The 24,032-nt window shown below is 52.1% G+C and overlaps 3 protein-coding genes across 3 annotated transcripts; 1 reads left to right on the top strand and 2 right to left on the bottom strand.

Moving 5' to 3' along the window:
- Window positions 1–34: 34 nt before the first annotated feature.
- SKIC2 (SKI2 subunit of superkiller complex) lies at window positions 35–11,361 on the bottom strand. The gene is made up of 28 exons (XM_025917059.2): window positions 11,226–11,361; window positions 11,043–11,146; window positions 10,319–10,428; window positions 10,106–10,223; window positions 9,904–10,018; window positions 9,712–9,786; window positions 9,375–9,428; window positions 9,085–9,275; window positions 8,778–8,906; window positions 8,408–8,553; window positions 7,687–7,833; window positions 7,471–7,555; window positions 7,175–7,281; window positions 6,464–6,610; window positions 6,290–6,386; window positions 5,894–6,106; window positions 5,701–5,811; window positions 3,735–3,965; window positions 2,884–3,021; window positions 2,580–2,717; window positions 2,331–2,435; window positions 1,840–1,987; window positions 1,618–1,744; window positions 1,257–1,467; window positions 991–1,101; window positions 698–916; window positions 365–505; window positions 35–276 (listed from the first exon to the last, which is right to left on the bottom strand). The coding sequence occupies exons 1-28, from the start codon at window positions 11,245–11,247 to the stop codon at window positions 76–78; spliced, it is 3,741 nt and encodes a 1,246-aa protein (XP_025772844.1). The 5' UTR covers window positions 11,248–11,361; the 3' UTR covers window positions 35–75.
- A 12-nt stretch (window positions 11,362–11,373) lies between these two features.
- Window positions 11,374–17,404, top strand: NELFE (negative elongation factor complex member E). Its single transcript, XM_025917239.2, has 11 exons — window positions 11,374–11,546; window positions 11,988–12,070; window positions 13,479–13,548; window positions 13,652–13,797; window positions 14,287–14,361; window positions 14,484–14,521; window positions 14,709–15,040; window positions 15,160–15,304; window positions 15,459–15,513; window positions 15,759–15,861; window positions 17,093–17,404. Exons 2-11 carry the CDS (start codon window positions 11,996–11,998, stop codon window positions 17,188–17,190), a joined length of 1,137 nt encoding a protein of 378 aa, XP_025773024.1. The 5' UTR covers window positions 11,374–11,546; window positions 11,988–11,995; the 3' UTR covers window positions 17,191–17,404.
- Window positions 17,405–17,406: 2 nt separating this feature from the next.
- Window positions 17,407–23,896, bottom strand: CFB (complement factor B). The gene is made up of 18 exons (XM_025917080.2): window positions 23,590–23,896; window positions 23,255–23,488; window positions 22,664–22,849; window positions 22,345–22,518; window positions 22,000–22,101; window positions 21,763–21,899; window positions 21,326–21,464; window positions 20,868–20,999; window positions 20,216–20,317; window positions 19,990–20,127; window positions 19,415–19,512; window positions 19,173–19,290; window positions 18,773–18,926; window positions 18,591–18,667; window positions 18,281–18,393; window positions 18,044–18,176; window positions 17,914–17,963; window positions 17,407–17,616 (listed from the first exon to the last, which is right to left on the bottom strand). The coding sequence occupies exons 1-18, from the start codon at window positions 23,651–23,653 to the stop codon at window positions 17,461–17,463; spliced, it is 2,307 nt and encodes a 768-aa protein (XP_025772865.1). The 5' UTR covers window positions 23,654–23,896; the 3' UTR covers window positions 17,407–17,460.
- Between the last annotated feature and the right edge of the window lie 136 nt (window positions 23,897–24,032).

The following is a 24,032-nucleotide window of genomic DNA, read 5'->3' as shown; positions in this document are numbered from 1 at the left end:
GAGTTGTCCCTGCCCAACAGTTGAAGTACACACAGGTGGTTTGCTATTTTATTACTACATTTTTACACAGGCCACTCACTGAGTGTATAGGCTGGCCGCAAAGACGATGTCCCTCCGCAGCAAAGTAGCTGCCGTCTCCATCTTGGCACCTAGCACAGGTTCTCCTACCAGGCGGGCCGCCCCCCTCAGCGAGCGACACATCTCGGCCAAGCGTTGGATGCAACGGACCACCAGGCCCTCAGGAGTCCCCGACAGCCCTGCCAACTCAGAGAAGGGCTGTGGGGGAAGCAGGGTGAGGACTGAGTGTGTTAGACCTGGGTAGCCTCTCCCCTAGCCAGCCATCCACAAAGCCCCAGTTACTCACCATGCCCCGGGCCCACTCGTACACCACCTCTACCAGCCCAAAATTCAGCTCCCCGACAAATTCCTCCACAGTCTGGTTCAGGCCACAGGCCACCTGGACCTCACCAATCCGCTTGGCCACAGCCCGGACACGTTCCACTCCCTGCAGATGGCCAAGGAGAGGCTCAGACCCTGCCTTCCTTCTTTAGGAGTGCGGAGCCCCAGATCAAGGAAGAAGCCATTCCAGCTCTTTGAGGCACTTAACAGGGCTGGAGGGTTCACCTGGGGAATACTTGGGGGTGGGGATTGGGAATGCCACAGCCAAGGGAGAGAAAGTGGGGTGGGTGTCCCATACCTGTTTGAGGGTGCTTGGGAGCTGCTCCCCAGGGTCCCCAGGGCTCTGGCAGACCAGGCCAGAGAGCAGGGCTGCAATCTCTTCTGGCCGCAGGGCACTCAGAGCATTGTCAAACATGAGCTCAGTGAGAAGCAGCTCGTGACTGCTCATGGCACAAGCCACCCGCCCTGCCAGCTTCACGGTGCCTGCCTCGTCTACATAACCCAGGGTTCGGAGCACCTGAAGAAAGATGGTAGGTGTTGGGAGCCTGTTCTCTGTCACTAGCCCCCTGCCCCCACCCCTGCCCCTCCCACCTCTACTCGCTGGTGATACTCTGGGAGCAGCAACAGTGACTGATCTGACAGCAGGAAACGTAGTCGCTCCATCTCCTTCTGTATCTGCATTCGCTCCTGCAGCTTCAGGTACTGCAGAAAGCCAGCAGCAGAAGCATGTTAGCCTTCCTCTTGCCCCAAGGCAGGAAGGCACTGAGGACAAGGGCAGAGATGGGGTGGCTGGTCTAGAGGAGAACAGAAGGGAAAATTCCCCCTCTGAGCTTGGGAGCTGGCATGCAGGACCCTACCTGGGCAGAGAAACGGGGACTGTGCACACACTGAGCCCCCCAGATCAGCTCCTCCAGCTTCCGGGCCCGGAGCCCTCCCTCAACCACTGACACATCCTTGAGCTGCAGGTCATTGACAGGGTCAAGGGTAGGGGGTCCTGCTGGGTAGGCCTGAGCCAAACGCAGCAGTTCCTGGACAGCAGTGGTCACAGCCGCAATGGGAGGATCCTTCCTGAGGAAGGAGCAAGGTCTTAAGACCTAGGGCAAAGTGTTCCTTTCCAGAGAAGCCTTCTCTGGCTGGGGAGACACCCCAACCACCCCTCCCTACACTCCATTACACGGTCCCCTCCCCAGGAAAAGGATCTCCCCAGCCATCTCTGACTTGAATTTTGGTTGCTGCCTCTTGCTGAAGTCCTCCAAGATCTTCTCCCCATTCACCCGGAGCACCTTGGTGGTGATGGCAGCCATGTCTCCTGGCTGGAGCTTGGCCACTGTGTGGTCACAGGGCCCTGTGAAAAGGGAAGAGCAGGGTCAACCCTTGCCGTGGACCCAAACATCCTGCCTACACTGCTGTCAGGAACCCGGACATCTGCCCCATGCTCACCTTCAGGCAGGAACAGCTTGAATCCCACAAGGTCATCTGGGTAGGGCACATCTGGGGTGGCTGGTGCCCTCTCCTGTGGGTCCTCAGACACAGGCTTATCACACAAGATCAGGGTTGTAAACACCCTGCTGGTGGAATTTGAGGAGACCTAGGGTAGGTGGGGAGGCCAGGCCAGGGCAATGTGAGGAGTGGACATCAAAGATAGAGACCAGGTCCCCACCCTCAGGCAGGGACCACAGAGCAACTGCAGAGCCCATCTCTGGGTTGGACTAGTAGCCAAGTCAATCTGAACAGTCTTCAGGGGTGGGAGGGAGGAGGGTAGTGGGGGCAGGGAGGACAAGGAGGTAGGCATGAAGTGGTGGCAATGGGAGAGAAAGGAGGGCAGGAGGGGAAAATGAGTGCACTGCTGTGACTACAATTGCCCCCACCAAGTAAGGAAGATGGGAGATGTGGCTCCCTCCCTCTGGGGTCTAAATTTCCATTGCCCTCACCTGCAGGATAACACCCAATGTGTTATGATACTCCTGATTCTTCACAACCACCACCCTTCCTGCTGAGAGAGATTTCAGCCCATTCACAGACTCCATGATGCGTCGCTGAAGAGGGGGGACATGCACAAAAGGGATAATGAAGGAAGCATCACAGGGACACTGAGAATAGGTTGGGACTAGGTTCAGGAGCACCCAGTGTGTGGCATTCTCTTCCTCCCTTCCTCCATCACTCCCACAACACTCATTCACCTGGATCAGGCTCCGGGTCTCTGTCAGTTCCTCCCCCCAGCTGTAATACTCAGGCAGGTCAACCAGTTGGCCAGTTGTATCAGGTTCCTCTAAGGTCCCTAGTCTCTTGGTCAGTTCAGCTAGAGCCTGTTCATGGGCCTGGGTGGAAGTGTGGCAAGGTATGAAAGGAGAGTCTCCAGGCCCAGGACGCCACGCTCCCCACCTTCATCCCACCTTCTAGGTGGTCTCTAGATATCCACCTCTCAGCCTGGCTTCCCTTGTCCCAACATGCGGCCGGGTATACTGGTCATCCCAACCTCCTCACCTTGCTGTCCTTGCGGGATGGAAACTCGGAGAAGCTCCTCTTCATCATGTCTTCCACCCTGAGGGCGTCCACCCGCAGCAGGTTCAGGATCATGGTGTATGTGAGGCGGAACTGAGATTGCAGCTGCGATGGCTTTCCCTGAGCCACATCAGAGAAGCAGTGAGATTGGCGTGGGACCTGCTGCCCCCCAGCCAGCCCTCTGGGGATCGGCTCTGCTCGTAACAGATCTAGTCCCCATGCTGTGACCATGGGACCCTAGACAAACTGCTTACTCACCTCCTCTGCGAAATAAGGGAACAAAACTAAATAAATAGACCCTCAAAGGTTTTACCTAGTTCTGTCTTCACAATGACAAAAGACCACAAGGGGTGAGATTCAGTCTAATCCTTGGATTTGCTTGCTCTGACCTTGGTTTCTCCCAGGCAAAAGAAAAAAGTACAGTTGACCCTTGAACAATAGGGGTCTACCTACACGCGTATTTTTTTCAATAAATACTGTCCAGTTCTGTTAAGTATTTTCTCTCTCCTATAATTTTCTTCACAACGTTTTCTTATCGCTAGCTTTATGATAAGAATGCAGCAAATAACACATATACGAATAGGTGTTCATCATCTGTCTGTTATTGGTAAGGCTTCCAGCCAACAGTATAGGCTATTAGCAGTAAAGTTTTTCGGGAGCCAAAAGTTGTATGTGGATATCTGACTGTGCAGGAGGTCAGTACCCCCTAACCCTACACTGTTCAAGGATCAACCATAGAAAGAAGAGTGAGGGGAAGAGGGTTGGAAGAGAGAATCCAGCAGGTCCCCAGAGCTGGGGCCCTCCCAGCTCAGCCTCATACTGCCCTGACTCACCATCATCATGCGGTGCAGGTCTGCCATCTCAGGCACACGGCCCTTGCAGAGCAGGATGACAGTGCCGGTGGGGTCCAGGCCTCTCCGGCCTGCCCGACCTGCCATCTGCACATACTCTCCAGGTAGCAGATCCCGGAAGGTGGAGCCATCGTGTTTCCGCATAGAGTCAAACACCACTGTTCGAGCAGGCATATTAACACCCATGGCAAAGGTCTCCGTGGCAAACAAGACCTGGGATGGGAGAAGATCAGTAAAGGGGCTACACACAGACCTGGCCAAGTGTACCTTACTCTGTAGCCAAGGCTGAGTAGGCACCAGGCATGGTCCCAGTTAACTCACAGGATCTCATTTAATAACTCTCAGAGCAAAACTATAGAGCAAGTACTATCATTTTCACTTTGTCTATCTGGCTACCTACTTCTTTTCTTATAACCCCCATATCCAATTCCCATCTCCCCACCGTCAATCATCCCAATGTATTTAGAGTATCTTTTTGTGTGAATGTATTCTTCCAGATTGTATCTTGTTTTGGGTGCATATAATTCATGACTTGTGTTAAAGGCCATTATACCCTAATTCAAAAAGATATACATACCCCCATGTTTATTTCAGCATTATTTACAATAGCTAAGATATGGAAGCAACCCAAGTATTCATCAATACGTGAATGGATAAGGAAGATGCAGTGTGTATGTTAGAGTATTATGTAACCATAAAAAAGGATGAGATCTTGCCATGTGTGACAACATGGACAGACAAATAGGGCAGAATGTATGCTCAGTGAAATAAGTCAGAGTGAAGAAGACAAATACCATATGATCTCACTCATGTGGAATCTAAAAAACAAAACAAATGAATAAAGAAACAAACAGCAGAATCAGACCTATAAATACAGAGAACAAACTGATGATTGCCAGAAGAAATGGACAAAATGGGTGAAGGAAAGTGGGAGATACAGGCTTCTAGTCAAGGAATGAGTAAGTCACAGGCATAAAACGCACAGCATAAGGAATACAGTCAATGATATCCTGGTAGCGGTGTATGGTGACAGACGGCAGCTACAACTGTGGTGAATACAGCATAAAACATAAACTTATGTTTATTTTATAAACAGACAATGAATTACCATGTTGTACACCTGAAACTAATGAAACATTGTGTGTCAACTACACTCTAAACAAAAATAATTAATTAATTAATTAATTAGCTAATTTCTCCACATAGTGTTTTCAATGCCCATCCCCATTCCTGTGGTTATACCTAATCCATTGTTTCCAGCTCCTGCAGAGCACCGTGGCATGCATCCCATACAGTGACCTCCCTGCTCTCCCAGTGAAGGGTACCTTGGTACCGCCAGCACCCTACCACAAGATTACAGCCAACAAAGGAGAGAGGACATGTTCCCTCAGAGACTAGGGTGAGAACTTCTTCGCAGTATATATCCAGACATGGAATTTAGGATCAAAGAGTACATCGTACATATTTTTGCCTCATGAATGCCAGGGTGCACTCCAGACAGGCTACACCTATATAAGAGTTCCCATAATCCTCTAGTCTCCTACGTCTTTGGCAACACTTGGCCTTAGACAGTTTCCTAAATTTTACCAGTCTAGTAGCTATAACGTCATCTCTCGTGACTATTTTAATTTGCATTTTTCTGATGACTGGTAACTTTTTGTATGCTTGCTAACTTTTTGGGTTTCCCTTCTGAATACCACCTGTGCCTATTCTGTGCATCTCCATTTTAAGATAGCAAAGCTAAAGTTCGGGACGGTTAAGTAATCTGCCTGGGGTCACACGGTGAGTAAGTAGAGAAGCCGGGATGCACACCCAGGCAATCTGGACCTAGAGCCCAAGCTCTTAACCACCGCACGGTCCTATCTGAGCCCTGCCCCTCTACCCTCTGGGCAACCCGTAAGGGAGCAACGAGTGCTCTGAAGAGTCCCTCTTCTACCAGTGTGTGTACCTTGACCAGGCCTCGACTGAAAAGCATCTCCACGATCTCCTTAAGAATGGGCAGGATGCCACTGTGGTGCACACCCAGGCCACGGTGCAGGAGCTCAGACATGTGCAGGACCTGCAGGGAGCCAAGGTCCATGATCAGGGATAGGGTGGTGGAGAATCCTATCCCCATCAGTCTTCAAGACCCCCATCCACACCTGGGGCAGCTGGCGGTCAGAGCCACGGAGGCGAGCAAGGCAGCGCTGCAGGAAGAGGTGAATTTCACTCTTCTCTGAACTTGTGGTGAGGTCCAGGGAGGTGAGGCCCGAGGCTTGCTCATCACAGCGACCCCGCGAGAAGGTGAACACGACCACAGGCAGCTGCGCACGGGTGCGGAGGGAGGCCAGGAGGGATAGGTACACACCGCGGTCCTGGGGAAGGGGGCAGAAAGCGGCAAAGGTTGAGTCCCTGAACCAGTCGGGGCCAAAGTGAGGGGAGGGGAGGTAAAGCAGTATCAAGTCAGATGGTACTCAAAGCTCAAGTCCAAACCTCTGGGGAACGAGGGAAGAATGGAGAAACAGGGGGCAGCAGGCACAAAGCCTACTGGTTCTCACCTGTGCAGGCCCCCCCTGATGCGTGGGCTGTTTGGCCCCAAAGGTCTGGGCATGTTTGCTCATCCGCTCCTTCTTGGCCTCCACAGCTGCATAGTACCTGGCACACAGGGAGGGTCACTGATCACAGTCACACCCGGCGGACTCAGCCCTGACTCTGCCCCATCACCAGCTTACCCCTTTGTGTGGAAGGCACCTCGGGAGTCCAGCAACAGAAAGAGCTCCCCCTGGGTCTTGGGGCTGTTCCCCGTGAAGAGATAATGCTCCAGGGGTACGGGACGGGCAACAGTGCTGATCACATAGATCTGGCGCCGTTTCAGTCGCCTGAATGGGTAGAAATGAGCAGGTCAGTGGCAAGAGTGCGAGAAGTAACCCACATCCCCACCACCTTCCCCCTCCAGCTTCACCCAGTCTTTTTTTTTTTTTTTTAGTTTTTTTTTAATGTTTGTTTATTTTTGAAAGAGACAGTGAGACACAGCATGAGCAAGGGAGGGCCAGAGACAGAGGGAGACACAGAATCTGAAGCAGGCTCCAGGCTCTGTCAGCACAGAGCCCGACATGGGGATCAATCCACAAACCATGAGATTATGACCTGAGCCAAAGTCAGACGCTTAACCGACTGAACCACCCAGGCACCCCAAGCTTCACCCAGTTTTTTCTGAGAGCCAGACTGCAAGGTGGCCCCATCATCCCATCTCCCAAGACACAAAATGATCTGGGTCCAAGTGGGGTCCTGAAGTCGCCTGAGTCAGACACGTGCCCCAGCCCCAACCCTCCCTCCTCTCCACCCCCAAGACACTCTCCTTGCTGTGGCAGTCTTCACCCCCACCCCTAACCAAGGAATGCTGCAGCCCCCTTCATCCAAGCATCCCAGGGCACGCATCTCACCCGATCCAGTCAGCGAACTCAAGGGCATTGGGGACGGTAGCACTCAGAAGGATGATGGAGACATGGTCAGGGAGCATGATAAGCACTTCCTCCCACACAACCCCACGCTGGGCAGAGAGAGAAGACCGGTCACTGTCAGCTCAGAGGGGACTGCCCTTCTGCCCCTGGGGAAGCGCCCAGGGTTACATTTGAGGGCAAAGAAGGCAGTTAAGGTCCACAAAGGTGTGTGCACCAGGATGTGCGATCTAGACCCACAGGAGAGGACTACTGGGGTGTGGGGCCCCCAGGCCTCTTACCTCAGCATCGTTGATGTAGTGAACCTCATCAAAGATGACCCACTCTAGGTCCCGGATGACATCTGAACCGCTGTACAGCATGGAGCTGGGGAGAAGAGGCCAAAGGCTGATTCCCCAGTGACTCCTGTCTCCACCCTGTTCTCAGTCAACGTGCTGTCCAGAGCAGCCTAACCTTCCTGACCAAAAATCCACCCGTGTTAAGTGCCTATCTCTCACCGAAGGATCTCGGTCGTCATAATGAGGCAGGAGGCCTCCGGGTGCAGCTGTACGTCCCCAGTGAGCAGCCCCACATCTCCGAAAGTGTTTCGAAAGTCTCGGAACTTCTGGTTGCTCAGGGCCTTGATGGGCGAAGTGTAGATGGTGCTGGGAAGAGGGCATGAAGTCAGCACCACCTCCTGGTCAGCAGTGCCCTTCCACCCCAAGCCCCCACAGAAGCATGCCAGAACCCAGGTGCCTCCCTTCCCCCCCTGAACTGGCCTCACATTCTCCTTCATGACACGACCCCACAAAAACTCTTCCTAAGCTGACCCAGGTCTCCTTTTTTTTTTTTTTTTTTTATTTTAAACATTTATTTATTTATCTTTGAGAGAGACAGAGTGCGAACAGGGGAGGGACAGAGAGAGAGAGGGAGACAGAGAATCCCAAACAGGCTCTGCACTGTCAGCCCAATGTGGGGCTCAAACCCACGAACCATGAGATCATGACCTGAGCCCAAGTTGGATGCTTACCCAACTGAGCTATCCAGGCACCCCACGCAGGTCTTCTAACTGCTCTCCCCGCCACACCTTCCCACTCCACTCCTGGCCCTATCTCAGTCTTTCCCCAAACCTCCCATCTGAAGGATGAGGTAGCGGTGGGGAAGAGATGACACTTAGAAAGGGTGCAGGAGAACACAGGGCCAGCTGGTGAAGGAAGAGGCTGGGGAGGGGACCTATACCGTGTCATGTGTTTCTGGGCAAGGGCAATGGCATATTCAGCCACAACCGTCTTCCCCGCAGATGTGTGAGCTGCTACAAAGACAGAGTCATGCCGCTCCAAGTGCAAGATGGCCTGTTTCTGAAACACATCCGGCTCAAATGCCCACTGTGGGAGAGAGAAATAGATGGGGGCCAGGCCGGAAAAAGGAAAGGGGCCCTCCTGCCTCCAGTTCTAAGGGCATGCAAGGTGGCTCTGGCATGCCAGAGCGAAGCAAGGCTGGGAGTGAGGCCCAAGACTAAGATAGAAGGCATCTGGCCTCTGTGGGGAGAGGAGATGAAGGGAGCAGCGGGGAGGAGGTAGGGGAGCATGTGAGGACTGGGCCACACTACCTGGAAAGCAGGCTGGGGAATGAGGCGGTAGAAATCACCAACAGGGGAGGTGACATCCACGGGAATAGCCCACTGCTCCTGAGGCAGGGGTTTGGGGGGCTCTGGGGGGGATTCAGCTGTGGATGCTTCCTGGAAAAGCCAGGGGTAGAGGTGATAAAGATACAGTCAGAGAGCTCTCTGTTACCACTCCTCCCCAAAGATGCTCCGGTTTTCCTCTTAGACCCAACCAAGCCAGCCGCCCCACCCCCACCCCCAGCCCCCCAGTAAGGCCTCTTCTTTCCTGCCTCAACTGCCCAAAACCACCAACCTTCAACACTAGGTCCTCCAAGCTGCTTGCTCGGGCCAGGGAAGCACTGCAGGGGGGTGCTGAAACAGTGTCTCCTCTGGGAATTCCTGGCTGGCCCACTGTCTCACTCTCATCCTCATCGCCCCCCCCCAAATCCAGAGGTTCCAGCAAACGGCTGAGGCTGAGCAAGCCGGGAGCTGGAGCCGGGTGATCTGAGGAGCAAAGGCAAAAAGTGAAACCTGGTCATGTCCATCTCTGTTCCACTGGAGAAGGCCACCACTCCTACACTCCACCTCAAAACTAAAACTCACCCTTCGGTGCAAAGTCCACACCTTTCTTGAAGCCAGGTGGGACAGTAAGAAGATCTGAAAAACAAGGACAAAGAGAATCAGCATTAGTGCACAGAGTCATATAAGTCATACGATACCTAATGCTACAGGATGCCATTCACAGCAGAGACGTTGAAAATGGGGTTCTTTGCCATCTTTCCAACAGATGACAGTAAAGACTGTTATGACAAGGGTGCCTTTCCCTAATTTTCTCAAAGACACAGAGGACTAACAGTGGCCCACTGATAGGCTTGGGCCCCTCTTCCTCAGGGCTGACTCACAGCCCTACTCCCAAGGGTCCATCCTGGCACCGCCTCACCTTTCTCAAAGTCTATCTCTTCCTCAGCCTCCTCCCGAGTGCTCAGATCTGTTATGGTAGGCTCATCCATTCCACCTGGGGAGAGGGTAGACAAACAGGGATTCATGGGGTGGGGTGATACGAGATGGGTGGGGAACCCTTTCCTGGAGACTGAGGGCACCCTCTCCTACCATCCCATTTTCCACAAGTCACCTGGCCAGAAAGGGTATTGTGTTGGATTCCCCCACAGGGACTGGGAGACGGGCCCTGGGGGCCGGCGAAGAGACAAGGAGGTGGTGGCTGATAGGTTTGTATTCTCCAGCAGGACCTGAGGCAAGAGACCACAGCCCCAGTGAGGCTGAGCTTGCCTCGGACCCTTTCCCAACTCTGCTTCTTACGGCCCCTGACCTCTTACCTCTTTGTAGCCCAGTATCTGGCCTGTGGTTGGGTGTCTTTGGGCCTGAAGGTCTGAGGGGACAGGGGCCCCCAGTGTGGCCAGGAGGGACCAGGGATCCATCTTCCTCTGCCATTTTCTGCAATGAAAACACTTTTCAGGTCTTCTTTCTCTCCTCTCCCAGTTTCCTTCAGGGGCCTATCTCCCTAGTCCAGGCCCCTCCAGACCCCTCACCGGGCTGAGTGCTCCACACCATGCAGAGGCAACCAGGCTGGAGATGATAAAAACAATTGCTCTGTTTCCTGCTGCAGATTGGGGGCACAGGGAGGGAGGCCGTGGGGAAGCTGGTAAAGGACAAGACGAAAGGCATTAGGTAAGGAGAGAACAGAAGACATAGACAAAAAAGACAGTGATGTGATTTGTGTTGAAACCAGAAATGGTAGACATTCTAGACCGACTAGGACTGTCAAGCTGAAGCAATGTTTTCCAAAGATTATCTTGCTTTACAGGGCAAACTACCTGCTACTGATTTACCTGGAGCAGTGGTTACTAAAACAGTACGATACAACATGAAATACAATCATTCCACAATCTCTGGGGCTGCGCTTAAGAATATGTATTTTTAAAAATCCCCCATCCCCACTAATTATGATGTACACTTAAATTTGAGAACCACTAGTTTTAGGAAAAGGGGGCCCAGGACTAAGGATGAGAGTCAGGGCCTCAAAGCCTAGCCACCAACAAAGTGCCCTGGTGCTTGGAGACAGGTGACTCCAAAAAGAAAAAACACATTTGGAAGCACAATCCACTGGGCTGGGGTCTGTCCAGCACAAGGCAGGCCCTGATGACAGGAATCCAGAGACAGGAGAATGAGGTTATGCTAGGGTCCAACAGTAAGGATGGTGGAGGAGGTTTTAAGCTCAAAGTGGGTCAAAGGTTAGGGTCAAAAGTCACTCACTGTGCTCTCTGGAGCCCCAGGCACATTCAGCAGCTCCCAGTGCCCTGTGCATCCCAGCTCCACAGGCCGAAGGGGCAGATCCAAGGGATCTGGAGGAGGCAGCACTACAGAGGGAAGGTCAGAGGTCAAAGGTCAAGGGCCACCCCCCCTTAACACTCGTTCTTTCCACCCCCTCCCCCTCACCAAGTCGCTCCGTCTCCATCATCTTGGAGCCCAAGCAGCTGCAGGGCAGACCGGAAGTGCAACGAGAATCCTAGGGGTAAGCCCCGCCCCAAAGCGGGCGGAAGTGGAGGCGACTTCCGTCACACACCCCCGCCGGGGTGGGGATGAGCGCTACCGAGAGGCTGACCTGAGCCGGGGAAGTGCCGGGCGGAAGTGTGTAGCCTTGAGCCGTCTTGGTTACCGCGTTCTCCACCCCTCGCGACGTCATCGCTCTGAGCCAGCTCTCCGTTGCCCGCGCGGGCGCCGCCCGAGACCGTGGGACCCCGGTTACCGCCCCCTCAGGTAAGGTGTTCTCCTTCTCACCCTTCGCCCCTTTTTAACGAGCTCCTTCTCTCTTCTTCCCCTTTTCGTTGCTCTGAGAGCGCTGCGGGGGTTCCACTGCCTCCTGTACCGTTTGGAACCCGCGGTTGCCATACTAACCCCAGCGGGGGTAGGGGGTGTCTGATGCCATCGTCTTGGCGACGGAAGGGGTGCTTCTCCCTTCCCGGGCCACTTGGTCCCTCAAGGCGCTGGTGGCCGTGATTCCTGGAGAGAAGAGGGAATGCTGGTTGAATCCGACGAGCGGGGGCTTGGATGGCAGCCTGGTTTAAGCAAGGGGTAGGGAGAGGCAAAAGACAGGAGTAGGTAGGCCTGGAAGGGTGTGGTTGGGTGCAGTGTGGACGGCGTGTGAACCCTGGGCGGTGACAGTGGAGAAAGATGTCTTGGGCCCTGCCCCTGAACCAGGAGCCACCATGTTGGTGATACCCCCCGGACTGAGCGAGGAGGAGGAGGCTCTGCAGAAGAAATTCAACAAACTCAAGAAAAAGGTGAGGGAGTGTGTGGGGGCGTGGCCCAACCTTTCACAGACTCTACACTCTTGAGAACACCTGGGGTGAGTGTGAGGGATGGGGGGTTCTTCCAGCTCATACCTGGAGACATACCTCCTCTCCGCGAAGCCTCACAAGGGGGCTCTTCCCAAGTCTTGATGTATGCCTTCTCTCTTTTCTGTGTATTCTGCCATCGAGTTGTCTAACTTTTCCATGGCTTTTAGTACCACCACAGGGGTGGTAATCTCCAGGTTTGTTTTTTCAATTCTATCCGAGCTCTTGCTGACAGCCTGCAGATTCCCAGTGTTGCAGCTAGCTATCATCTTTCTATCTATTCTAACTTAGTTCCTTTTCTTGACCTTCCATATAGGACTGACTATATTCAGTTTTCCCATGTGTTTGGAATCAAAATCTCCTCTCTGACATCTCCACTATTTGCATGGCCAAACGTTTGCCAAGTCTTCTTGATTCTTACTCTGAAGTAATGTCTTTTGTTTATTTTTTCCCGCGTATTCCGTAGATCAGGTTTTTGCTGACGCTCACGTAGTCTGTTGTAATGGTTTCTCAAGAAGCTGCTCAGTATGTTTTTGGACAGACTTCCTTCACTCTTATTAAAATGAACCACTGAAATCAAAAAAACTCTGTCTCTCTTTTTCTCAAAACCTGTCAGTGGTTTCCCATTGTCTATACAATACAGCCTTACCTTGGCATCTCTTTCTAGTCAGGTAGAACTATTCACTAGTCCCAAAACATACATTCCCAAAGCCTTCTTATTTCCACATCTTTTCCAGTCTGTGTTCTTTGTCTAAAATGCCCTTTTCTTTCAATCTGTTTTGCATAGTTTCTACCCAGGGTCCAGTTTAATAGTCATTTGGCATCACATAATCTTATTTGCTCTCAGCTACAAGCAATTTGCGCCTCTTACGATCGCTCTTGATAATTGTGTCTAATGGTCTTATTTCTCAGACTGTAAACTTCTTAAGGGGAGGAACAATGTCTCATACTCTTGCATACCCCTGTTACAAAGTAATGGCGTGTCCTTGTTAAATATGCAGGGAATGAATGGATGAAGCCCCCTGAGAAAGGCATGTAGGCTTATGCTTACTTATAGCTCATATCTTAGGGTTCTGGTCCATGGTCAAATTCCTTTTCTTCCACTTCAAAAACTGAGGCTTGGGAAAGCCTCTGAATACAATGGTTTGGCTAGATTACGTATCGCTGGTATTGTAGATGATCCAGTGAATCATGTGTGAGTGGTAGGGCTGCCTCAGTGCACCACTCCAGGGACACCATTTGCATTGTTTTCTGAGAAAGGCGTCCCCTGGAGTGAAGTGTCCAGGGACCTTGGGAGAGGACCTAGCCAGGGACTGGCCCTCACCAACCCCTCTCTTCTCGCTCTCATTCCCAGAAAAAGGCATTGTTGGCTCTGAAGAAGCAAAGTAGTAGCAGCACAGCCAGCCAAGGCGGTGTGAAACGCTGTGAGTGACGGGGGGAACTGGGGATAGACTGGAAATGGGCAACATGGCGCTGACCTCTCTCAGAGCGTGGCCAAAATAATGCCTCCTTCCCTCACCACTCCAGCACTGTCAGAGCAGCCTGTGGTGGACACAGCCACGGCAACAGAGCAGGCAAAGCAGCTGGTGAAGTCAGGAGCCATCAGTGCCATCAAGGCCGAGACCAAGAACTCGGGCTTCAAACGTTCTCGAACCCTAGAGGGGAAGTTAAAGGTGAGCACAAGCAGAAGGATTGTTCAGGGGACCCTTGACTTCAGAGGGCGTCCTTCCAAGTTGGAGTGGAGGTAACATTTAGGGGGAAAGTAATGCCTATTCAGTTCTGGGAAAATTGTCGTACCAGTCCGAGTTTCAGGTTTCTTATCTGTAAAATGTGAAGACACTGACTGACTTCCAAATTCCGTATCTCATACATTCTGTGGCACATATTCGAGCTCCTGGGTCTTGTTGTTCTGAGAAGTTGAACAGGTTGAAGATGTCAGCAGGTCCAAGAAATGTACAGATAAGCTAAATACTCTATGTATATATTAGGTCGCTTATGAAAAACACCACATAATCAAATAATAAATGCGCAAAGGAATTAAAAGGGAGGATAAAAGGCCAGAGGAAAGCCAAGAAGAGGGTGAGGGAAGAGGAATCCCTTCTGTCCCATGGTTAGGCAGCCTTCTGCTCTCACATTGAAGTAGACCTCTACGACCTTCCCAGGACCCTGAGAAGGGGCCAGTCCCCACTTTCCAGCCGTTCCAGAGAAGCATATCTGCTGACGACGATCTGCAGGAGGTATGGTTCTCAACTCTCTGTCCCTGAGAGGTTGGGGAATGAGGAAAATGAGAGACCCACATATTTGGGGTCACATGCCATCAACTAGGACTCATCTTAACTGTCCTTGGTTTCTTTTGCAGTCATCCAGACGGCCCCAGAGGAAATCTCTGTATGAGAGGTTAGAGAGCTAGAGAGAGGACTGAGTCCCAATTGGGGGAGTAGGGGAGGTCAATTGCCTGGATCCTTGGGAGGTTTAGGGCTGGAGTGGAAGGAGCTGGGGCTGCAGAGGGAGTGTTGAGTCTCCACAGGGTCTGGGAAGATGAAGTAAAGGGCCCCTTTGATCCTCACTGTCTGCCTCTCCCCAGTTTTGTGTCTTCCAGTGATCGGCTTCGGGAACTAGGGCCAGATGGGGAAGAGGCAGAGGGCCCAGGGGCTGGTGACGGTCCTCCTCGAAGCTTTGACTGGGGCTATGAAGAACGTGGTGGTGCCCGCTCCTCAGCCTCCCCTCCCCGAAGCCGCAGCCGGGACCACAGTCGTGAGCGGAACCGAGACAGAGATCGGGAACGGGATCGAGACCGAGACAGAGACCGAGATCGGGAACGGGATCGAGACCGAGATCGGGAACGGGACCGCGATCGGGACAGGGACCGCGATCGGGACAGGGACCGTGATCGAGAACGAGAGGGCCCTTTCCGCAGTGAGTGATCTGGGCTGGTAGGAAAAGTGAAAGGATTTAGGCAGGTCCCACTAAAGTGGCCTCTTAAAGTGGAGCCTGAGATGGGTTGCACGTTGTGACTGTGACTCCTGACCCCACAGGGTCGGACTCGTTCCCTGAACGCAGGGCCCCTCGGAAGGGGAATACTCTCTATGTGTATGGAGAGGACATGACACCCACCCTCCTCCGTGGGGCCTTCTCTCCCTTTGGAAACATCATTGACCTCTCCATGGACCCACCCAGAAAGTAAGGATGGTAGTGGGACAAGATGATAAGTCCTGGGAGGACCTGGGTTTGAGGGAGAACACCAGCCTATCTCCGGTGGCCTATGAGCACTGGGTTTGGTTGGGTCCACAAGAGCCCATAGGCCCTCTACTGATCCTGTTTTCTCTCATCCTAGCTGTGCCTTCGTCACCTATGAAAAGATGGAATCAGCAGATCAGGCCGTTGCTGAGGTTGGGACTTCCCAGACCTGTTCTTCCCATCCCTACTGCCATCCTCATGTTTTCTCTTTAAAACACTGGGAGCCAGGAGGAAATCATTTCCTCTTGATAGAGGAAGTCTTTTTCTATCCACACAAGAAATGTATTCTTAGATCCTTAGTCTGTTCCTAGGATGGCAACTCTTGAAAATTCTCCTTTTCTTTGTCTGTAATGTTTCCCCCCCCCCATCCTTTACCTCCACCCCTCTTCTTCCCCAGCTCAATGGGACCCAGGTGGAGTCCGTACAGCTCAAAGTCAGCATTGCCCGCAAACAGCCCATGCTGGACGCTGCCACTGGCAAGTCTGTCTGGGGCTCCCTTGGTAAGAATGGATTCTTCCTCTTTAATCCTGTTTCCCACAGCTCGCCTCCTCTCTTTGCTCCCCTGCATGTCCCAGGATTCCCTAGAGTTGATAGATGTCTGGATCTGTGTGGAGGCCATGGGAATGAGAATTGTCAGACTCTCTGTCAGTTAGAGATGGAGGAAGATTTCTTAGTGTGAAGGAGAGAGAAGGATTGAGAACAACTCCCGAAGCAGTAATAACTGGAACAGGGAAGAAAGTGGAAGTGAGTGAGGTTAGTGAGTGAGGTTAATGAACATGACCGTGTTTATTTTGAGATGGAGTATAGTTGGCTTTATAAAATAAGCATTTGAAATTAGAGATCTGGAACTTGTGTGTGAAATGAGGACTGAAAACATGGATCACAGTCCTCTGTATCACAGAGTGGCTGCGAAATGGTAGTAATCTCAGGGAAGATTGAATTTGAAGAAAAAAATTACGCAGGCCTGGGCCTGGGGGATATTCAGGGAGCAGCATCAGAGGCCATTAAAACCAAAGAACACAAACTATGGAACCTGGGTAGTGATAGAAGTGTCAAGGTACAAAGATCCAAGAGAATGGAAGCTGGTGTGGGGTGAGTGACTGTAGTCCCAGAATGGCAGGGATAGAATCCTCCGAGATGAGATGCAAGAGGGACATGTCGATGTAGGGAGGAAAAAAAGGGGAAGGAACAACCTGAGGCTCGAAGAATGTTTTAGGCCAAAGCCACACCCAGAATGAGCTCCCCTATTGAGGCTAGTAGCATTTCTTAGTGTGAATAGCCCACTATACCTGTTGGCTTTCCTGGCAAAGGAGTTAGGCAGAAAGGGGCGTTCAGAGCAAGAGTGGCCCTCCAAACTAAAAGAAGGAACAAGAAATGACTAACATGTCAACAAAGGGCTACAGAGATCTTCTAATTTTTAATATTTTGATGTAGTGGGTTAACATCATTCAGTTATCACAACGATTACCTTTGGGAGCTGTTCTAAGAACAAAACATTCCTTGGAGTATCTGCACATGCCACAATAACAGCATGTGCTCCTTGCCATGGGGATGGGTTGGCCTAAGGGAGCCAAAGGGGACAGGCCAGCCTGGCCACCAGAGGGCAGCATTGAAATTGGGCTTCCAAGGGCCAAAGGCAAGGAGAGAGCTGGTCAGACTCTGAGCCTCTGGCCTCACCAGTGCTCAGATGCAATGCTTCAGACCTTAACCAATCCTTTCCTCCCTCCCTAGCTGTCCAGAACAGCCCTAAGGGTTGCCACCGGGACAAGAGGACCCAGATTGTCTACAGTGATGATGTCTACAAGGAGAACCTTGTGGATGGCTTCTAGGGAATGGAGCTGGATTCCGTGTGCCTCATCTGCGCCAACACTGGTCTCAGTAAAACACTGAGGTGGAAGCTCACACATCTCCCTCAGCCTCTGGTTTTTCAGCACTTGGGATTGGGGTCGAGCCTTTAAAAACGGCTGTTAGATTTTATCTCAGTTGTAACACATGGCCAGTGCACGTTCCCCTCCCCCTTACCCCAAAAGGATCTTGAACACAGGTATTGTCGCAGCTGTTTTAATTTGATCTCATCCCCCTTTCCAGCAGGAAATCCCTTATAGAAAATCCAAATCCTCTTCTTTGAGTTTCTCCCTGAGCCAGGGCAGCACTTGGAAGAGGTTGATGTGAAAGTCTCGGGCATGAGCAGGTACCTGCCGCCACCGCCTCTGGTCTTTGCAGACATCCACTACACCCCAGCTGATCACACCAACCTGGAGAGGGCAAGGGGATGCCACCAATCATCTGGTAGAATTCCTTCCTAATCCCAGGAAGCTCAACTACTCCCAAGTGCATCTGAGTTGACCTAGAAGAATTAGACTGGGGACCCAGCTCAGTCCTGCTCTCTAGCACACAGGCCAGACATTGCCCCAACCCGGCCATTTCAAGAAGTAGATGTAAGGAGGCAGGCTCTGTCCTTCCCTTTCCAGCCACATGCGTTGAACTTTCCTGCTTTAGGGCCCATGCTGACCACTTGGCATCTCCCCACAGACAGGAGAGGGGAAACTCACTTGAATGAAGCGACTCCTCTTATGAATAATCAGGGGACCACCAGAATCACCTACAGGAGAGGAGAGGCTGTAGGGAAAACGATTCTTGGGCTTTAGGAACATGTAGCACAACCAAAGAGCCTTCTCTTACCTTTGCAAGTGTTGGGGTCAGTATAGGGATCCACCCCTCCAGTGCAAAGGAACCTGGGGGTGACCACTTTAGAGATGTCCTTGACTTTGTCATAGCCTGGGGCATATTGAGCATCTCTCTCACAGCTGGATTTCTGTAGGTGAGGTATAAAGCACGGAGGAGAAAGGGGTGATAAACAGAGCATGCTTAGGAAGAATTGGGGCCTAGAGGACCTGCTTAGGATCCCATATTCCTCACCTTTTCCCCATTCTTGATGTAGACCTCCTTCCGAATCATCGACTTCTTCCTATCTTTGGACAACTCTGACACAAACAGAGCTTTGACATCCTTTGCAGGGAGCAGCTCTTCCACTGAACAAATGGACAGTAGGGGTCATTTTAGCACTCTCTCTGCCCCCCACCATCTCTCTATTGCCTTTGTCACTCAGCAAATGTCCTTCAACCCTTTTCTGTGGGCTGGAGACCAGGCTGGCTCCTGCAGCACCCTGTCATGCCCCCACTTGTCTCTTGGCATCATTCCCTTGTGCTACTTTCCCTGAATGTCTTACTCTGTTGCTGGCAGGTGGTTGACAGTGGAAGCCTCAAAGCTTGATTTGTTCCCTGGGTGCAGGGGAGACAAATAGGCCTGTTAAGGGAGATGGGGAAACTCAGGGACAGCAGACTTGACCTGCCCCAGGCCTGTAGCCCCAATTTGCCCAGACTTTTCTCCTCAGGGGTTCAGAGGGCTCACCTGAGAGTCTGGCCATACTTGAGCTTCTCCTTGAGTCTGATAAGGGCCACATCGTAGTCATAAAATTCAGGAATGCCTTCTGCTTTTTTCCCATTGATGTCGTAGTTAGGGTGAAATAGGACTTTATCTATTTCCAAGTCCTGCTTCATCCCTCCTAAGGTAGGAGAGTGGGTATGTCAGGACATCCTACTTCTCTGGGCAGCCTCCTGCTTCTGGCTCCACATTCTTCCTAACTCCCAAGTCTTCTGCCCTGCCCCCAAGCAGCCCAGTGTGCAAGGGAGGGGGCTGCTTTGAGGACCAGGGGAGGGGGGGGGGGTTGGAAGGGTGGGCTCCTGAGGAAGTAGAAGGTGTTGCCCAGGGAGCACAGCTGAAGCTCAGGATTGATTCACTGCATCCTTACCCACGCTGACCTTGATTGAATGATTCCGATCATCCACCGTGAAACAGTGTGCTGCTGTCAGCACGTAGTACTCAGACACCACGGCCCCCATACAGGTCTCATGTCCTTTCAAAGGGCGCTGGGAACAGAATGGCAGGGGGGAAAGCTTAACTTCCACAAACACCACATTTTGCCCTTCCCCTACCCCCATTCCACCTGACCTCACCTCCCACAGGTCCCCACCACCAGGAAGCTGTGCTTACAGTGACTGAGATCTTGGCCTGCCACGGTTGCTTGTGGTAATCACTACCTTTCTTGTGCTCCCAAACCATTCCACAGAGTCCCAGAGTCCGGGTTTCATCTAACAAGAAAGGAGAATGTGCTGAAACCTGGGATGCTCGGCCTTTCAGGGAGGCCCGCCTACACAGCTATGAGGAGCAGAAGCCCATAAGGAAAAGAAAGGGGCATTTGTTTTCTTACATTGGGGGCAAGGAACTGTGGCAGTATAGTGAAAAAAAGTTGGAACTAAGAGTTGGGAGACCTGGCTGTTTTCAGGCCCAACGCTTGCTTGCTTGCTGTGCCTGGGCTGCTCTTGGCCTCACTTTGCACATCTGTGAAATGAGAGACTTGACAAGATCTCCAATGTTGTTCAGAACTCGGTGATTCTAAGATCAGGAAGTGGATAATGCCAGGAGACCAGAGTGTGACTGAGGTAGAGAAGGAGCAATGAGAAAGCCATCCCAGACTGCCAAGGCTTCAGGAGGAGAGGAAGTATGAGTGACCTTGGGATACCTGGGGGACTTCCTGACCTCTTTATACCCTCCTGGTATCTTCCTACCAAGCATTTGTTTGAAAACATCTTCCAGGTCTTCCATGTCCTTGACTTTGAACACATGTTGTTCTTTATCCTTCTTGGAAGCCAAAGCATTGATGTTCTCTTGGTTCACCAGAGGCCCAACCCCAAACACATAGACATCTGAGGGAGAAAGAGGGAGGGTGAGTGTCCAAGCCCTGGGGGCAGGAGCTGAGAAAGCAAGGTGCTGGGTCCAAGGCCAAAAACTCACCCAGATAATCCTCCCTTAGGTTTTTGCGATCCCTCCCAATGTCCAGCAAGCTCCGGATCTCATGAATGACAGAGACTGGGTCCCCACCCATGTTGTGCAAGCCTGCAGAAGAGACAGGGACCGTGAAGGTGAGAGGCAAGTAAAGAAGAGGGTCAAGGAAGATAAATTGGCTAGTAGTGACACATGGCTGGGTAAGCAGGTTGTTTTTTTGTTTTTAATGGCTGAAGGTAAAATTTCAGCTTTTTAATTTAAAATTTTTTTTAATGTTTATTCGTTTTTGAGAGAGAGTGGGGGAGGGGCAGAGAGAGGGAGACACAGAATCTGAAGCAGGCTATAGGCTCTGAGATATCAGCACCAAGCCTGACAACCGGGCTCCAACTCACGAACTACAGGATCATGACCTGAGCCGAATTCAGCCCAACCAACCACACCACCCAGGTACCCCTGGGTAAGCAGGTTAAGGGGATGGAAGTGACAGAGAGACTTAAGAAGGGTGTCTCCTTGTAAAGGGTCACAGGAAAGATCAACATGGTTGGGGCCCTCAGTGCTGCTCAGAGCCCCAACCATGAGTCTAGTGTTATATGTGGACCAAACAGCCATACACTGGTATGAAAGGGTGGGACGCCTGGGGCAGGAAAAGGTCCCTTCTGACCATCAGTCATGAGAATGATGACGTGGCGGGTGCGGTTCCAGCCTTCAGGGGGTTGGTTCCCCGGCCAGCTCATCATGTTGTAAATTGCCTGGAGGGCCTTCTTGGTGTTAGTGCCTGCCTTCAACTTGTGATCTGTGAAAAAGGAAGATCTCACCTTCCCTGGTCTTCCAAGTCATCTATGAACATTCAAGGCCTATCACAACTGAGATACCACATTTTTCAGTTTTTTGAGTTGTCACCCCACTGACTTCCCTTTGACCACAAAGTGACCTTCTCAGCCCCCAAGTTCCCAGTAATCCATATTCCTCAATGAGCCTGCTGTCCAACCATAGACTGCAAAGTGGTCCACCCTGCCTTCCCACTTGGTCTCACTACCTCCTCCTCACAACAACCCTGAACCTTTTGACTTCTCTGACCCCAAAGTGAACTCCCCACCAGTCCCTTCCCTAACCTCTGACCTTCATAGTTGATATTGTCGATTGCCCTTGTAACCCAGTCTGCATCGCTGCTGTTTTCATCGGACACTCTGATCAAAATTTTGGGGACTGTAGCATAGGTCACTAGACCATATTTTGGCTTCACCCCATAACTTGCCACCTGTGGGTTAGGGGAGCAACGGGTCATGGCATTGAAAGAATACTATGGTTGGGAGAGGTCAGCAGCTTTTCTGGGACAGGGAAAGTTACAGTCAGAGACTCAAGGGCTGACTGATCACCCTGAGGCTGATGGATGATTGGGTTAAAGGTCAAGAAACTGCTTCCAGTAAAAGGAAGGGAAGGAAGACAGAATAGGACCAGAGGTTTTCTGGGACCTTGTGTCTCAGAGGGTCTGGAAACATCAGGGAACTAGTCCTGGCTGGGCAGTGAGTTCACATTCAGGGGGGAAGGGGACCCACCTTCTCAATGAAGTCTTTGAGACAGTTCTTGGCCCTTGTGAAGTTGCCGATCCCAATGCTGTCTGATGCATCCAACACCAGATAGATGTTCATGGAGCCCGAGGGGTCCAGGATAATCTTCCTCTTCTGTTGTTCCCCTGGGTGCCACCAGAGAAATTCAGGCTCCAGCATGCATGGTTCTCCTGGCCCTTCATCCTCCCCCAATTTCCTGCCTCCCTCCCCTCTCTGCCTCCAAACCTGGGCTATGCCCATCCTCAGCATCTACTCCTTCAATGGTCTCCGTCAGGGAAGACAGGAAGGCTTCGGCTACCTCTTCGGGGATGTCATACATAAAGGAGTCTGGGAGAGGTCAGAAATCAGGTAAAATGTCTGGGGGTGTTGGCAAGGGTGTGAGGGTCAGAGACACAGTGGCCAGTGAGGTGGGATGGTGGGTTTCCAGGATGGGAAGGGCTCAGTAGTGGAGGAAGTTCTACAGGCAGGTTTAGAAGTGAGGAAGGAGTTGGGTTGCATTAGGGGGAACTGGTGTAGGGATATGAAGATAAAAGAGCAGGATTTGACCCCTGGGCATGGGTCAAGAGTCACCTTGGCAGGAAGGTTCTGTTCCACTCCAAGAGCCACCTTCCTGGCATGTTCGCTGCTGGGATCCACGAAGGGTGAGACCCCGGTTGCAGTAGTAGGTGACTCTGTCTTCAAGGCGATAGTGGTTGCCCACCTTCCTTGTGCCAAGGGGGATGCCTGGGTTAGGGCAGTACCCCGCTGCAGAAGCATGAAACATGGAGGTGAGGGCCAAATCCTGAGGCCCAGATGGCACGGTAGAGCACAAGAGTTGTGGTGCTGGTTCCTCAGGCTGGAACATGGTCAGGGAGAAGACACCATCACCAGGGGAGGGGACGCTTCTCACCTCCATCATCGCAGATGGCTGTTTGTCCATCCCACCGACCAGTTGCTTGGCAGGTGCGATTGGCAGAGCCCCGGAGAGTGTAGCCATCATAGCAGCGGAAAGAGATCTCATCGCTCAAATTGTAGTAGGGGGTCCGGGGCCAGTATTCCCCATTCTCAAATCCCTGTGGTCTTGGGCAGCGAATTGCTTTGGGGGAGGGAGACAAGTAGAAGTTACTGAGAAGGAAGGGCTTCACTTGAGAGTTTCCCTCCTGGTCTCAGAGACCCTGTCACAGAGAAACAGTGCCTTCTTGGTCCCACAGACAGCATCAACGCTCAACCTATGATGACTCCTGCTTCTCCTCGCTTCCAATTTCTGAGTGTTCTTTTTACTGCCAGGGTTGCCTGACACAGGGTAGATGCTCAGTGAAGATTCACTCCCTTCCTCCTCCCTCTCTCCCTCCTTCAGCCCTAGACAGCTCCTGTGTTTGCTCAGCTCCCCCTGCTAACCTGCCTGGCCTCAATGCAACTCTAATAGTATGCTAGTCTGGCCCCTGGTCACCACCTGTTCCACCCCTCCATTGACCCGTACCCACCCTCACTGCCCTCCAACCTCTGCATTCTGCCGTCTTGACAATCTTTTGGTCTTGGGTCCGCAGGGTGCTCCAGGACCCTGTGGATCTGCAGGTACGAATCTGCACAGGGTATGGGTAGAAGCCAGAGGGACACACATACTCCAGTGCCTGGCCCTCCTTGAGAAGCCTGAAGGAGCCACCTTTGATCTCTACTCCTTCCAGAGAGCAGGAGCCTTGGGGCCCAACCACAGTCAATGGTGCTATGCTCCCACCTAAAGAAAAAGGCTGATGAAGCCCAGCCTCCCAAGGCCAAGGAGGAATACTGGGGGCAGCAGGAAGTGGGGAGGGGGGGAGTGGTGACCCTCTCTCTTACCTCCAGACAAGAGGCCCAGCACCAAGAATACCAGGCAGAGTTGGGGGCTGAGACTGCTCCCCATAGCGATGGAAGGCAGGAGAGAAACCAGGTATGGGGACAAGATGGTCTATCCCGGCTTGTGCTGCCTGTCTGCTGGCTTGATGTCCAAACAAACTTCAGACCTGGGCCTGGTCGCACACCCTTCCCCTGCCCCCCACAACCTCCAGCCTTTTATGCAATCTGTGTTCTGGCACCTGTGGCTAACCCCACCTACCCACATCACTTTCCGGAATGTCCAGGTGGGAGGGCCCCCACCGAGGTGCCAGTCAAGGAAATAGGAACTGCATAAGCCCTACCCTTTCAATACCACCTCTCAGCTCCAGTTCCTCCCCAGTAATCCCAGACCACCCCCTTAGGGACCAGAAATAAGGCTGGCTCACTCCCTGTTGACTCTGTTATGG

The sequence above is a fragment of the Puma concolor genome, chromosome B2, assembly GCF_028749965.1.
Source record: "Puma concolor isolate L17-30 chromosome B2, mPumCon1.1.hap2, whole genome shotgun sequence".
Lineage (NCBI taxonomy): Eukaryota > Metazoa > Chordata > Mammalia > Carnivora > Felidae > Puma > Puma concolor.
This window is presented reverse-complemented; position numbering and strand designations above follow the sequence as displayed.

Excerpts from the sequence above, each read along its gene's own strand:
- SKIC2 (XM_025917059.2), bottom strand. The coding sequence starts at position 11,247 with ATGATGGAGACGGAGCGACTTG. Across the intron at positions 11,147-11,225 it reads GATGGAGACGGAGCGACTTG|TGCTGCCTCCTCCAGATCCC; the intron begins GTGAGGGGGAGG and ends TTCCCTCTGTAG. Across the intron at positions 10,019-10,105 it reads AGATACTGGGCTACAAAGAG|GTCCTGCTGGAGAATACAAA; the intron begins GTAAGAGGTCAG and ends CTCTTGCCTCAG.
- NELFE (XM_025917239.2), top strand. The coding sequence starts at position 11,996 with ATGTTGGTGATACCCCCCGGACTGAGCGAGGAGGAGGAGGCTCTGCAG. Across the intron at positions 12,071-13,478 it reads TCAACAAACTCAAGAAAAAG|AAAAAGGCATTGTTGGCTCT; the intron begins GTGAGGGAGTGT and ends TCTCATTCCCAG. Across the intron at positions 13,798-14,286 it reads CCCTAGAGGGGAAGTTAAAG|GACCCTGAGAAGGGGCCAGT; the intron begins GTGAGCACAAGC and ends CGACCTTCCCAG.
- CFB (XM_025917080.2), bottom strand. The coding sequence starts at position 23,653 with ATGGGGAGCAGTCTCAGCCCCCAACTCTGCCTGGTATTCTTGGTGCTG. Across the intron at positions 20,318-20,867 it reads CATCATTCTCATGACTGATG|GCTTGCACAACATGGGTGGG; the intron begins GTCAGAAGGGAC and ends TCTCTTCTGCAG. Across the intron at positions 17,617-17,913 it reads AGAGGAGTCGCTTCATTCAA|GTTGGTGTGATCAGCTGGGG; the intron begins GTGAGTTTCCCC and ends TGCCCTCTCCAG.